The sequence below is a fragment of the Haplochromis burtoni genome, unplaced genomic scaffold (genome assembly GCF_018398535.1).
Source record: "Haplochromis burtoni strain Fernald_Lab_line unplaced genomic scaffold, NCSU_Asbu1 Contig_222, whole genome shotgun sequence".
Taxonomy (NCBI): Eukaryota; Metazoa; Chordata; class Actinopteri; order Cichliformes; family Cichlidae; genus Haplochromis; species Haplochromis burtoni.
The window spans coordinates 790,404-802,491 of record NW_024582583.1 but is presented as its reverse complement, the minus strand read 5'-3'; the positions used below and the strand labels follow the sequence as shown (position 1 = coordinate 802,491).

Here is a 12,088-nt window from a genome sequence, read left to right as displayed (position 1 = left end):
GCACATATTAAACAAATATGTAAGACTGCTTTCTTCCATTTGTGCAACATCTCTAAAATTAGTCCTAATAAACTGGCCTCATCAGTGTCCACCAGCGCCCCCTCAGGCCGCTCGGTGTAACTCAAGCTCAAAGAGCATGTACTGCGCGCATGCGCCTCACCTCTCTGGAACGCGTAAACGCTGTCTTTATGCTGGCACGTCAGCACCACCACGGTCCATCGGAACCCGCAGCTCTCCGACATCATCACACGGTCACAGCTAACCTGGGCTAACCCAGGATACCACAGCAGCTACTGCACGGCTCACTGCCGCCGGAGGGGCGGGGCTAGCCAGACCTGTTCCGGTTAAACAGGTGTCCGTGAAGGATCACCTGAGGCTGAAACCTTCAGGCTGAAACGTCTGAAGTGGCTTTTATGGTACAGGCACAGGTCAGCCCTGCGAGAGTATCCGGTCCAACCCGTCTGAGGAGTTGGTCTCACTAAAACACCCGTTTCCTCTCTGCGACCGCCATCTGCAATTCTGCGCTGTTTGACCGCCCGGGCTTCCGTAGGCAGCAACGTGTAGCGCTTGGTTTCAACACTGGAACCTCCCGGTGCGGCGGTTACTTTTTCAGGATACAGGCAATAGAAGTTGAAAGAAAAAAACAAAAACCCCACTAGTGTATAATATTTCAAAGAAAAAAAAAGTCAAACTTGGAGTAAAGGAAACACTTTAAACCGCGGGACACCCCGGAGTAAAAACCGAGCACCCGTTTCAATCCAAACCCTCTAAACAATTCAAAATATCAAAAGATACAAAAAAACCACTCAAAAATGAACACTGAAGTTTTTTTATTATTGTATTTAATAAATGCAAATTAAGATTTACATACAAAGAACACAAACATTAAAAATACTGTAAAAACAAACAAAAACAGTTTTCTGACCACGTACAGTTTATTCATTCAGCGATTATCTGGGACTGCTCACTCCCTTTTATTCCGAAGTTTAAATAAAGAGCTGAAACATCACATTTATGAGCCATGACTTCGACCCTGGGCCTGTGATCTCCCGGCGGCGGGCACACCTCCGTCTCCACTGAGCCAGCAGAGGTGGAGGCAGGCGGCTGCTGCAGGTTCTCGGGGATAAACGTCAGGAACAGCAGCAGTGGTTTGAATGCCCCGAGCCCGCCGTCCAAGGAGCATCCAGACCTGCAGGTTTGGGGACCCTCAGTCTCCACCCACCTGTAAACCTGCCCCACCCAGACTCCACACTTTACACACACTGTTGCCGTGGTAGCAGGACACGTGTGAAAGTGGAATAAGTCAAATCATCACTATCGATGTTTCTGCTCAGTTTGAACTCCTAAATGTCGAACTTCTCCTCGCAGATGCAGTGCCCGTTCTCCTCGTAGTCCTCCCGCATCACCACCATCTCGTCATAGTCGGGGTTATGAGCCAGCAGCTTCCCGCCCTCCCAGGCGTAACAGACGGGACTGCGAGACACAAACACAGCGTTAAAGTCTCCGTCATCGGACAGCAGCATCCGCAGGTCAGCTAACCAACCACGTTTACTCATCTCTAACGCCACTTCGTGAAGATTTTGAGGCTGTGAGGATGAGGAGCACTTACTTTGCAGGAAACACGACAGACACGGGCAGGTGGGCGGGGACCAGCGCCCGCAGCTCCGCCTCCAGCCGCTCTCTGAAGCCGGGAAACAGCGTGTTCCCTCCGGTCAGCACGACGTTCCGGTAGAAGTGCGGCTGCATCTCTGAGGACAGATTCACACGTTTACCAAAACGCTGAGCTGCTGTTCCTCACAGCGCCACCCGCAGGCTGTCTTCAAAAGTGTCAGAGTACTTTTTTATTTAACTGTAACATTCAGTTTTTATTGCTCTGCAGCTTTAAAACAGAAACGAGATTCTGCTCCATGACAGAAAAATGATGAGTAGTTCATCTACACTTGATTTATTTTGGATTATGAGATTTTACGTTTACACTTTATTTTGATTCTTATTGGACAGCAACAGTGACGACGGACAGGAAGCTGAACGTCTGGTGGTTTTGATTAAATATACTTTTATATGATTACATTACTGTATAGTTAAATTATTTTATTTATTGGCATTATTATTGAAGTTGTATCTGTCGTGTATGTGACAGGAATGTGGGAAGAGAGCAGGAGCAACATGCAGGCTGGGAATCGAACCGTCGGCTCGCTGCCAAAAGGTCTCCGTGATTAAAGTTACAGGGAGGCCGTCTCCTCGTCTCTGCTGCTATAAACTCAGAAATCAGTGACAGGCTCTGATGGGTTTTCTTCTCTACGCTCACAGAATCCGTTTCATTCATAAATCTGTGTTTCGGTGACCCCGGCACGCCGCCGTGGATCAGCCGCTGACCTTCAGGCAGCGACTCCACCGAGTGGACGATGGCCTCTGGGATTCCCATCTCCTGGATCCCGATGTCAGACGGGTGGAAGAGCATCTCGGGGACGGCGAAGCGCTCGTTGGCCAGCCTCAGGATCTGCTCTCCTGTTTTGTACTTCCCACTGAAGACCATCTCCTCACGGGGCTGGTGAGCAGAAACACCAGAGAGCCATGAATGTGTCATTCACACACACACACTGAAGATGCTGCCAAAATGAGGACAAAGCCACGTGACTGGATCGCAGCGACACGTTCTCACTGACAGCGCGTTAACACGAGCTCTCCTGCTGAGGGTCTCTCACCTTGCAGAAGCCTTTCTTAATGGAGCTGAAATCTGGAAGCACGTAATCCCTCATCGCCGTGTTCTCCTCGCCCTTGGCCCTGACAAACCACAGCAGGTGTCCAGCGTTAACCAGCAGCTGCTGTGCATTTACACTCTGACACAGGGACTCACAATCCAGCTGTTAACGTAGGACTAACGTAGGATAAAACACTGAAACCCTGTCACACTGTTTAGAGTCCCAGATCCCGATATGAAGCTCAGGCTAAAGCGTGCTGCTTACTGGGCGATCTCCATGTCCTTGTAGAACTGCTGCGAGACGTAGCACACGTCCTCCTTCACCTGGTTGATCACGTGAGTCTCGTCCATCACATGCAGCTGACTGTAAAAACAAACAGGAATCATTTTACTTTTTATTTAATTCTTTAAATCTGAACGAGTGTGACGAGCTTCCTGTGTTACGGCTGCAGCTGGACTGTCATCAGCCAAGAGTCACCTGAACACTAAACACCTGTTCAGAGGAGGATTGCCGAATCAGAACCGGAGGCAGCGATGGACTCCACGAGGATCGCAGAAATACAAGTTACTCAGATCTGTCCCCACTGAGGTCTGGGAGAGACCCAGACTGTCGCCCTCAGATGACAGGAAACTGTTAGGATGTTCAGGAACACCCAGGATCAAGCCTGCTGTGGACTGGAATCTGCTGGAACACCAGTGTCACTTCCACAGTGAAGCCAGTCTCACATCTCCATGGACCAAGAAAGAAGCTCCTGCTCCAAAATCAACGAGCTCAACTGAAATCTGCAGCACGTGGACGAGCCAAACGGCGTCTGGAGAAAAGTTTGATGGTCAGACGAGACAAAGGTGGAGCTGATTGGAGGAGCAAAGGTGAGGCTTTCAACCCTGAGAACACTGCAGCTGTGACGCATGGCGGTGGCAGCATCACGCTCTGGGCTGTGGTTCTGGAGTGATGAACGAGGACGGACTCCAAAATCTGCAATTACACCTCAGATCAGCAGCTGGACACAGGCGGGTGTTCCAGCAGGACAATGACCCCAAACACACATCAGAGCTGGTTTTGGATAAAGCAGCTTAGCAATAAGCTGCAGAACAGAAGAGACGCTACAAGTTCAACCCTGCTGAAAATGTGTTTAAAGGCAGGAAACCAACCAGCATGAACTCTAGCTTGATGATAACACACACACACACACACACACACACACACACACACACACACACACACACACACACACACACACAGTGTGGATCAGAGAAAATTGAAAATAAATTCACACCTGTGTTTTAAAGTCATTAAGGATGTCTGTGTCACAATTATTCCACCCGAGAAAAAGAACAGTTCAATAAAAGCCCAGAGTTACTCCGGCCGAGGTGCCGGCGCCACAAAGCACGACTCACCGATAAGAGATGATCTCCTTCAGGTGATTGGTCAGCAGCTTCCCTCCCACGTTGATCCTAAAAGGAAAAACAGGCATCAGGTTGCTGCTGTTGTTGTTATCGCTGCTGCGTCTGCAGGGTCACGTCATCTAACCTGCGGATGCCCTCCTTCATTTTCCTGCTGCGGCAGTAGGGGGCGATGTGGGTGAAGGAGAACCCGGTGTCCACCACCATGCAGCAGAGCTCGGAGGGGTTTGTGTGGAAGTAGTGATGAGCACTAAGAGAGCCGGCTAGAGGAACAAGGTGGGAAATCATTCAAAGAAAGCTTCCCTGATTGCCCGAAATCAGCAGCTCAGTTTTACCATTTTTTACAGTTTACGAGCGCCACTCTTACTAAAACGAGATGCCAGGCTTTTATTCTGAAAGTAACAGGAAATCTAACAGGATGAGGACTCACCATTGATCCTGAGTGCCGACTGGAACTGGTACTCCTCAAACAGGATCTCGTTCATGGACTCTTGAATGGAGGTGAAGTTGAAGTAGGGCTCGGTGATGACGACGCTCGTGTCTGCAAAATCCACCTGCACCCAGAAAACAGGGTCAGCCTCCACCACAGGAGGAGCTCAGTCAAACACACCACAGCGATGAGGGGTGGAGTCACCTTAAACATCTCCTTTCCAAACAGGTGGTCCCACACCTTCCTCTGGACGTCCCAGTTCACCAGGTAACCCTGAAGACACGAAGAGAAACGGTGGAAATGAGACAGTCTGACGTCAGGCCGAAGCTGCTTCACCCTTACGTGACTTCACCTTCTGGAAGGGGAGGATGTAGAAGAGCCCCGAAGGATCTTTGATCTCGTCCAGCTGGTTTGCAGTGAAGGTTTTTAACCTGGACGTCTTCGAGCGAAACTGACAGTTTGGGATGACGCTGAGAGGGACAGAGAGAAGGTCCACGTCAGGGCCGCCCATTATTCTACCAACTACATGATTTTTTTATTCTCACACATTTGCTCATTTTTACTGTAATTTTTTAAATGTTTTTATTGCAACTGTTTCCCTTCATAAATTTGACCGTTTGTTTCATTCCACCCACCAAATTTGCAAATGTTCATTGAAACATTTTCATGTTTTTACAAATCTGCTTATCTTGTAAATGTGACCATTTTTTCTCTTAGATATGTACAAATTTATATTTTTCTCAATTCTCTCATGGATTATAGCTTTAGAAACAAAACTGTCCTTATGAAATTCAGTGTGTCGTCTTCGCCATCATGTACAGCTGTGTGCAAAAGTTCGAGTAAATTCTTATTGATTTTGTTTTACGTGAAGCACACTGGAAAAATAAGCCTCCCCTAAGAGTTAACTTAATAAAAAAAACTATTATAAATGTATAACACCCTTAGCTGTTATACATTTATAAGATGACTTTGAGAGTTTATATTTGGTCAATAAAGAAAAAATAAGCGTTTTAATGAAATACATTTTATTCCTTAAACTGAGAGATTTGAAATAGAATCTGGCGTGAGGGTTTGACTTTTTTTACACAGAGGTTAGGTCGCTTAAAGTCTAAATTATTTTTACGCCTCTTCAGTTTAATTATTATTATTTTAATTAGCCGCAACGTTAGCTGTCATGCTAACATCTCACCTGACTTTCTCCTGGCTGTATCCGATCTTCGCCGTGTACGCTCCGTTATCCAAAACTAATGTCGCCATTTCAGAGGCGGAACTGCTCACATTAAATGCATTTATAAACCCAGATTAATCCAGAAATAAACAAAAACAAAACGCATTTCACATTTTCAGCGAGAATCCGCCATTAGAACTTTACGAACTCCTTCGGCCAATCAAATTTGTCGTCCTCTCGGTTTGTGGCGGATGGACAGCCAATCAGATCTTCACATCTTAGCCTTTACGCTTCTTTGCAGCTCGACCAGCCAATCAGAAAGAATGTTTTTGACTGTGCTTTAGAAAAGTGTTCGGGTGGAAACAGTATCTTGCTTTTGTTCCCCCTCCTTTGTTCCGTTAATTTTTAGTTTCTTTTGCCCTTCAGAGTGGAATTAAATGACATTAATCGGAAGTTATAAACAAAATAACCGCCCAAATACGACTTTTCCTTTAAACTAAGTGCACTTAGTTAATTATTGTCTTTCAGCATAATGTTGATGTAATTTATTTGAATATTTACATTTCATGCCACTATGGAGGCTTGGGACACACGACACGGGAGCTCCAGTTTTTCACTCCAACTTTATTCACCTCCATACATCAACTGAGCATATCGCGCCCAAACACAACAAGAACCCCTCCTCCAAACTTGGGTGTGAGTGGAACCATGTAGTGGGTCGTCAGTCACACCACATTTTTTAATGTTTCTAAAATCTGCACAATCACAGAGAAAAATGTTTTTCTTCTTCTTTTGCTTTCAGCTGCTCCCTTTAGTTTTCTCAGAGGACCATCTCCTCCTGTTCCAGCATCCTCCTCCGTCACTATATCCATGAACCTTCTCTGAGGTCTTTCTCTTTTCCTCCTGCCTGCCAGCTCGATCGTCATCATTCTGTCTAATACAGGGGTTTCAAAGTCACAGCCCGTATACTGACATGAAGAAACATAATGCAGTTTGGTTTTTTTGTTAGGGAGGATTTGTTTGTTGTTGAGTGAAATGTTAAAATGAGTTTTTTAAAAAGCCAAAAATGATTGAATATGAAGGCAAAATGAGCAGAGTTCAGTGACAGAGTCTCAAACTCATGTGTTTATTTGGTGGTTCAACAAAAGGCTTCAGTTAGTTAAGAGTGAGGAAAAATAAATCTGAATTCACGTTTGCGGTTTTGTCTTGTTATACAATATTTGAAATTTAAACAAAACATTTTAGAAAATATTTCTGGTTTTCTTGTTTTGTACTACTTGCACACTAAAGTGGCCGTCCAATGAGACGACAGCAGCCCACAGCTCATTTCACTTTGACACCCCTGCTCTAATATCTCCATCCTGTGCAGCCTTCCTCAGCTCTCCTCGGATGGTTGACCCGAGATATTTAAACTCTTCTGCTCCTTTCATGTTAACCCCTCCCCCCGTCTCCTTCTCATTCACACACACGTCTTTCATTCCTCTTCTCTTCAGAGCACGCCTCCACCCACACAGGCTCTCCTACGCCTGCTCTCAGAGACTCCTGCCTGACCTCACCCGTCTCAAACAGGAGGGGGCTCAGAGCTTCAACCCATCTGTCCTGCACCACCCTTCCATACCTCCAATATAAACACAGTTCCTCTCTTGGGACGTTTTTGAAAAATTTGAAATCTCACTGAAACACACCCGAGCTGTTCACGTGTGTCTTTCACCCTTTGCCCACAGAGGTTAAACAAAGGATGGCGATCACACTGAACCGTCAACTTTTCACACTCCAACTGTCATGCAAACATAAAACACAACTGAAGCATAAATCACGTCTGTAGGTGCGTCGAGCCGGCAGGTAGGCGGGCACTGCCTCGCTGCTTTATGCTCCTGAATATTTAAACCATCACCTGGAGTGGATCTTTATTAATAAAATGATTTCCTCCATTATTTCATGCAGAAAAGACAAACTGGGGACAAACGGCTTCTTCAGACTGTTAACAAACACCACACACGTTTATTGTGTTTGCATTCATAATTCTGTTGTACGCACAAAGTGCTATTCTATGGTTTCCCGAAATGAAACAAAGCAGAAAATGAGGTGCTTGATCCTGATGCTTTTTCTCCTGCTTCCATCCTCAAAATGAAATCTGTCGTCCACGTGTGAGGACAGGACGCTCTGATGACTGTGCTCAGCTTCACTCACCTTTTTACAGGTTGCTGCCGTCATGTTTGTCCCCGAGTCACATTTACTCACAAAGAGAAACAATGAACAATGAGTCTGCTGCTGCAGGATGTGACTCAAGGAAGTGTCAAATTCTCTGTTTGCCGAGGCAGCAGCGTGAAAGAGTCTGAGTTTGTTCTTCAGTTCAAGTCAACTTTATTCATATAGTACAATCCCACAGCAGCGGCCTCAAACACCTTTTATTGTGCAGTAAAGATCCTACAATAAAACAGAAACCCAACAATCAGACAGTGCCCTGTGAGCAAGCACTTGGTGACAGAAGGAAGGAAAAACTCCCTTTAAACAGGAAGAAGCTTCAGGCAGAACCAGGTAACCCTCATCTAGCCTCAAAATCGTTGTCTTACTCCGGAGTCAAAGCATCAGCATCTTCTTCATTCGGCTTCCTTTCATTTTTAATGTAAACAAACCAACAACCACACGTGCAGACACACAGCCCGGCAACTAATTCACTTTGTAATAACCTTAAACTCAAGAAAGGACACAATAAAAAATATGCACATTCAAAAAAGTCCAGAAACATCCCCAGAGCTGTGTGTGATCCTGGCTGTTTGATGTCATCGTCTCTGTCAGAGTCTGTCATTCTTAAGAAATCAAAGCAACACTTAAAACAATAACAAAGAAACAAACTGGAAGGTGCGGCCGAGCTGCTCTGGGAGGACTCGAAGATAAAACCTGGAGACTCTGGTTCCGGTGATGGTGCCTGCAGCGCTTCAGGAGAGGCTGGATGTCAGAAACCTTCAGGAGGTCTTACTGCACAGCTCACCTGGCTTCAGACAGCAGACGGAGACAGAGTCCAGCTTCCCTGAAAGCCTCACGCAGACAAGACACAGAGCAGGTGGGTTCACCTGGATTTGGTTTGCACGACTTGCTGGTCCCAGATCAGTCTCCAAATCACCGGCCGTGTGTCCGCAGCCTCGCCCGTCACTACAGGTATTTGGGGACGCAGCCCTCCAGCCCGATCATCTCGGGCCAGCCGTCGTATTTGTTGGTTGCCGAGTCGCTCTTCATGTGCTGGAAGAGAGAGAGCGAGGAGGTGAAGAGGGCGGTCTCTGACATGCTGAGCAAGGTTAGAGGCGGCACGGCGCTCTCCTCGGCTTCTACAGAGCCTTTCACGTCTGACACGTGTGCTCAGGCTGAGCCTGGTTTGTCTCGTTGTTGCTGCTATAGAGCACATCTCCTCCTAAAGGCTGGCTAAGAGCTCAGACACGTTAACAAAAAAAGAAGAAGTGGAGATCAGTTCAGGATGGTTGTGATTGGTCAGGACTCACAGCCAGCATTTGGGCCACCCCTCCACTATCAGGGGAAACCTGATACCTGCTCCCTCAGGGATCACACCTGCGTCAGGACCCTGATCCCAGGTGAGCATTTAATGCTTTACATGCACGAGTGCACACATTTCCACGATGAAGCCAGAGCAGGCTCGAGGCCTTCAGACTAATCTACCTTCTCAAAGGTGCTCTTCCCCGTTACTCCTTTGCCACCAATAAACACCCAGTTGTCCCTGTATCCCAGCGAGTGGATGTGGGAGCTTCCCAGTTCAGCAATCAGATTCTTGAGCTCGTCGTTTAACCTGCAGAAACACACAGAGGGTGGAGCAGTGCGTTAACAGCTTCAACATGGGTGGAGGCAGCACCTTTCACCTCAATATGAAGACAACACAGAGACTGAGCTGACAGCTGAGACAAAGCCTCAGAAACACAAACTCCACCCCTGCCTGGAAAAGCTCTGTCCCGTTTTATAAAACAGACGAACACGGAACAAGATGCAGCATCCGCGCTGCGTTTGGTCCTCGATTACTGTGCAAGAACAAGAACCCAGAGGAGAGTCCGAGCTCCCGTCAGGAGCGATCAGAGGAGGAGACTCTTACTTTCTTGAGGGTTCGTCGTAGGACGCCATTATAACGATGGAGCCCGTCTCGATGCTCTTCAGTAGCTCGATGAACGGTTTCACATCTGCAACACAAACATGATAAAAGCTCCGCCTCCAACCACTGACACGAGTCGGCTCAGGTCGTCTTCACTCACCTCCGCTGTACGTGTCATAGTGATCCGTCTTCAGGACTTCTCCCGTTTTACCTGCCAGAGAAAAACGAAGGTATCACCTCACACGGGATCCCAGCAGAACACCAGGAGAGAAGCTCCGCCCATTCATTTGATGATTGAATGCGTTTCCAAAGAAAATCTTAAGACTAATTCTTAAAAAAGTAAAGGTTTAGAAATAAGAATAAAGCAGTCAAAAGAGAAAAACGAAACACCAGAAACCAAAAGAAAAGGAGCCGTCTCGATTAATCAGCAGCTGTGGGAGCGGTGAGGCTGCACTGTGCACAACGCGCCAGATGAAGCCCTTTGCACAGGAAGCACACTCACCGTTTAGGATAACGATGTTTATTCCTCCTCCAGCGTTGTTCAGCGCAGTTCCCAGAACCCTGAGGAGAGGCACAGTCTGCACGTTAGCACAAAGAAAGGTCTGACAGGACGCCAGAGAGACGCGCTGAGGAAAGGAGGCAGCGCCTACAGTTTGTTTTGGACGCAGATGGCCGCGGGGACGACGTTGGCGGCTCCGCTGTGGATGTAGAAACTGATCTCATGTGCAGGACACTCTCTTGGAGTACCACATACACCAGCTGAAGGGAGGACAGAAAAAGACTCATTATTATCCTCCACCTGCTCCTCTGGGTCAGCTGACGCCCCGATCAGCTCGAGTGACCTCTGACCTGAACGCTTGCTGGATATTTTGGCTTCGCGAGGGAAGAAATTGATGAGCTTGGGTAATTTATGCCAACCACCTGCGAGGACAGAAACAAAACGACACTCATTAGATTTACGGAAACAGGTTTTTCTTCGCGTTAATACGAATCCGAAACATCCGGCCTGAGAGCGCAGCTGAAGGTGCGACCGTCCTCGGCGCTACGGTCAGTAGATCCGTGTCGTGCTTCATGCACTCTCACCTTCAGACGAGATGTTGGACTGCTGCAGGTAGACGACGACAACGATCACACACGCGACCACCATCAGCCACAGCACGACGCCTGAGGGAGGCACACAGTGTCGTTAGCACGCTGTGTGAGGCGGTCGCACCTGATGAGCTGCAGGACAGTTTCACGCATCACAGGCATGAGAAACACGTCTGACATCCTCACACACTCGCTTTTACCTTTAACGTTTCTCTTTGTCAAACCATTTGGATTGTTTTGGAAAATGTTCCCAGTTTTTTTAGAAGTAAATAAAATCAACAACCAAACCATGAAAGTCAATAAATGATAAGAACGACTTCAGATAAATGGAAAGAAGGCAAACCGGTGACTGCGGCTGGTTTATTACAGCCACGGGAAACATGAATGTTTCAGTTTTAAATGTTTAAATCACATTAAAGTGAGCCGGACACAGGCCCACGCGCTTTGTTGTGAATTATTGCTTTGTAAATTAAATGCAATCAAATATTTGCTCAGATTATCTTGGTTAAGATGTTCGTCGTCTGCATTTCTTTGTGCGCAGGTGAGGTGAACACCGGTGTTCTTTCTCACAGATGTGCTCTCACTACAGGAAACATCTGCCTGCTGTGCTGAAGAGCGATCACCCGAAGTCAACTGTGGCTAAAACAGAGCTTTGTTTAAGGGTGGTGCCCCTGAAATATTAGGGAACATATCAGCCGCACACGTGTGAAAGCCCGTTAACCTGAAGTCTGCCTGAAGCTCGTTTCTGCCAATGAAAGATAAAAACTGTTTCTGCCCTACACGCAGCCTTTAGGTGATGATCTTACAAGTTTCAGAAGCTGACATGTCGGACAATATTCGGCTGTTAAGTCGAATTTCCGGTGATTATCTCAAATTTGCTGTCTGCAATCTACTGACAGCTCGAGGCGAGATTTTACACACTAAACATTTAACATTTTGGCTTCTCTCAAAATTTGATGTTGAGGCAGAAACGAGCTTCCGTGCAGTGGGAGGAACATCAGTATGGAGGAAGACTCAGACAAACAGGAAGAAGATAAAGGCTGTATCCCAATCCAGGGTCTGCAGCCTTAAAGGCCGCATTTTAAGGCCGATTGCGTCACCGCGACGCCACGAAGGCTGTCCCAATTCAAAGGCTGCTCGAAATGCGGCCCTCAAATGCGTCCTTCATTTCCCTGAATTTTAAGGATGTGGCGGTGTAGACTT

General features: G+C 47.0%; 3 protein-coding genes across 3 annotated transcripts in view; all 3 read right to left on the bottom strand.

Annotated features, from left to right (window-relative positions):
- The window catches only part of fcsk (fucose kinase), a 21,133-nt gene extending 20,382 nt beyond the window's left edge, over positions 1-751 (bottom strand). Inside the window, exon 1 of the mRNA XM_005936948.3 lies at positions 161-751. Within this exon, the coding sequence (XP_005937010.1) occupies positions 161-245 (85 nt within the window). The 5' untranslated portion in view covers positions 246-751. The remainder of the gene's footprint in view (positions 1-160) is intronic.
- A 160-nt stretch (positions 752-911) lies between these two features.
- Positions 912-5,936, bottom strand: actr6 (actin related protein 6). The gene is made up of 11 exons (XM_005936947.3): positions 5,725-5,936; positions 4,888-5,005; positions 4,740-4,808; positions 4,536-4,659; positions 4,233-4,368; positions 4,100-4,156; positions 2,967-3,065; positions 2,706-2,784; positions 2,377-2,548; positions 1,610-1,748; positions 912-1,473 (listed from the first exon to the last, which is right to left on the bottom strand). The coding sequence occupies exons 1-11, from the start codon at positions 5,790-5,792 to the stop codon at positions 1,344-1,346; spliced, it is 1,191 nt and encodes a 396-aa protein (XP_005937009.1). The 5' UTR covers positions 5,793-5,936; the 3' UTR covers positions 912-1,343.
- Positions 5,937-8,050: 2,114 nt separating this feature from the next.
- Positions 8,051-12,000, bottom strand: LOC102297531 (protein FAM3C). The gene is made up of 8 exons (XM_005936946.3): positions 10,880-12,000; positions 10,646-10,717; positions 10,447-10,555; positions 10,299-10,357; positions 9,957-10,007; positions 9,800-9,884; positions 9,376-9,502; positions 8,051-8,943 (listed from the first exon to the last, which is right to left on the bottom strand). The coding sequence occupies exons 1-8, from the start codon at positions 10,941-10,943 to the stop codon at positions 8,857-8,859; spliced, it is 654 nt and encodes a 217-aa protein (XP_005937008.1). The 5' UTR covers positions 10,944-12,000; the 3' UTR covers positions 8,051-8,856.
- Positions 12,001-12,088: the final 88 nt, after the last annotated feature.

Coding starts and splice junctions, on each gene's coding strand:
- actr6 (XM_005936947.3), bottom strand. CDS start 5,792: ATGGCGACATTAGTTTTGGATAACGGAGCGTACACGGCGAAGATCGGA. Junction 4,157..4,232: donor ATGAAGGAGGGCATCCGCAG/GTTAGATGACGT, acceptor TTTTCCTTTTAG/GATCAACGTGGGAGGGAAGC. Junction 2,785..2,966: donor AAGGACATGGAGATCGCCCA/GTAAGCAGCACG, acceptor GTGGTTTGTCAG/GGCCAAGGGCGAGGAGAACA.
- LOC102297531 (XM_005936946.3), bottom strand. CDS start 10,943: ATGGTGGTCGCGTGTGTGATCGTTGTCGTCGTCTACCTGCAGCAGTCC. Junction 10,718..10,879: donor GTCCAACATCTCGTCTGAAG/GTGAGAGTGCAT, acceptor CTGTCCTCGCAG/GTGGTTGGCATAAATTACCC. Junction 8,944..9,375: donor GGAAGAGCACCTTTGAGAAG/GTAGATTAGTCT, acceptor TCTCTCTTCCAG/CACATGAAGAGCGACTCGGC.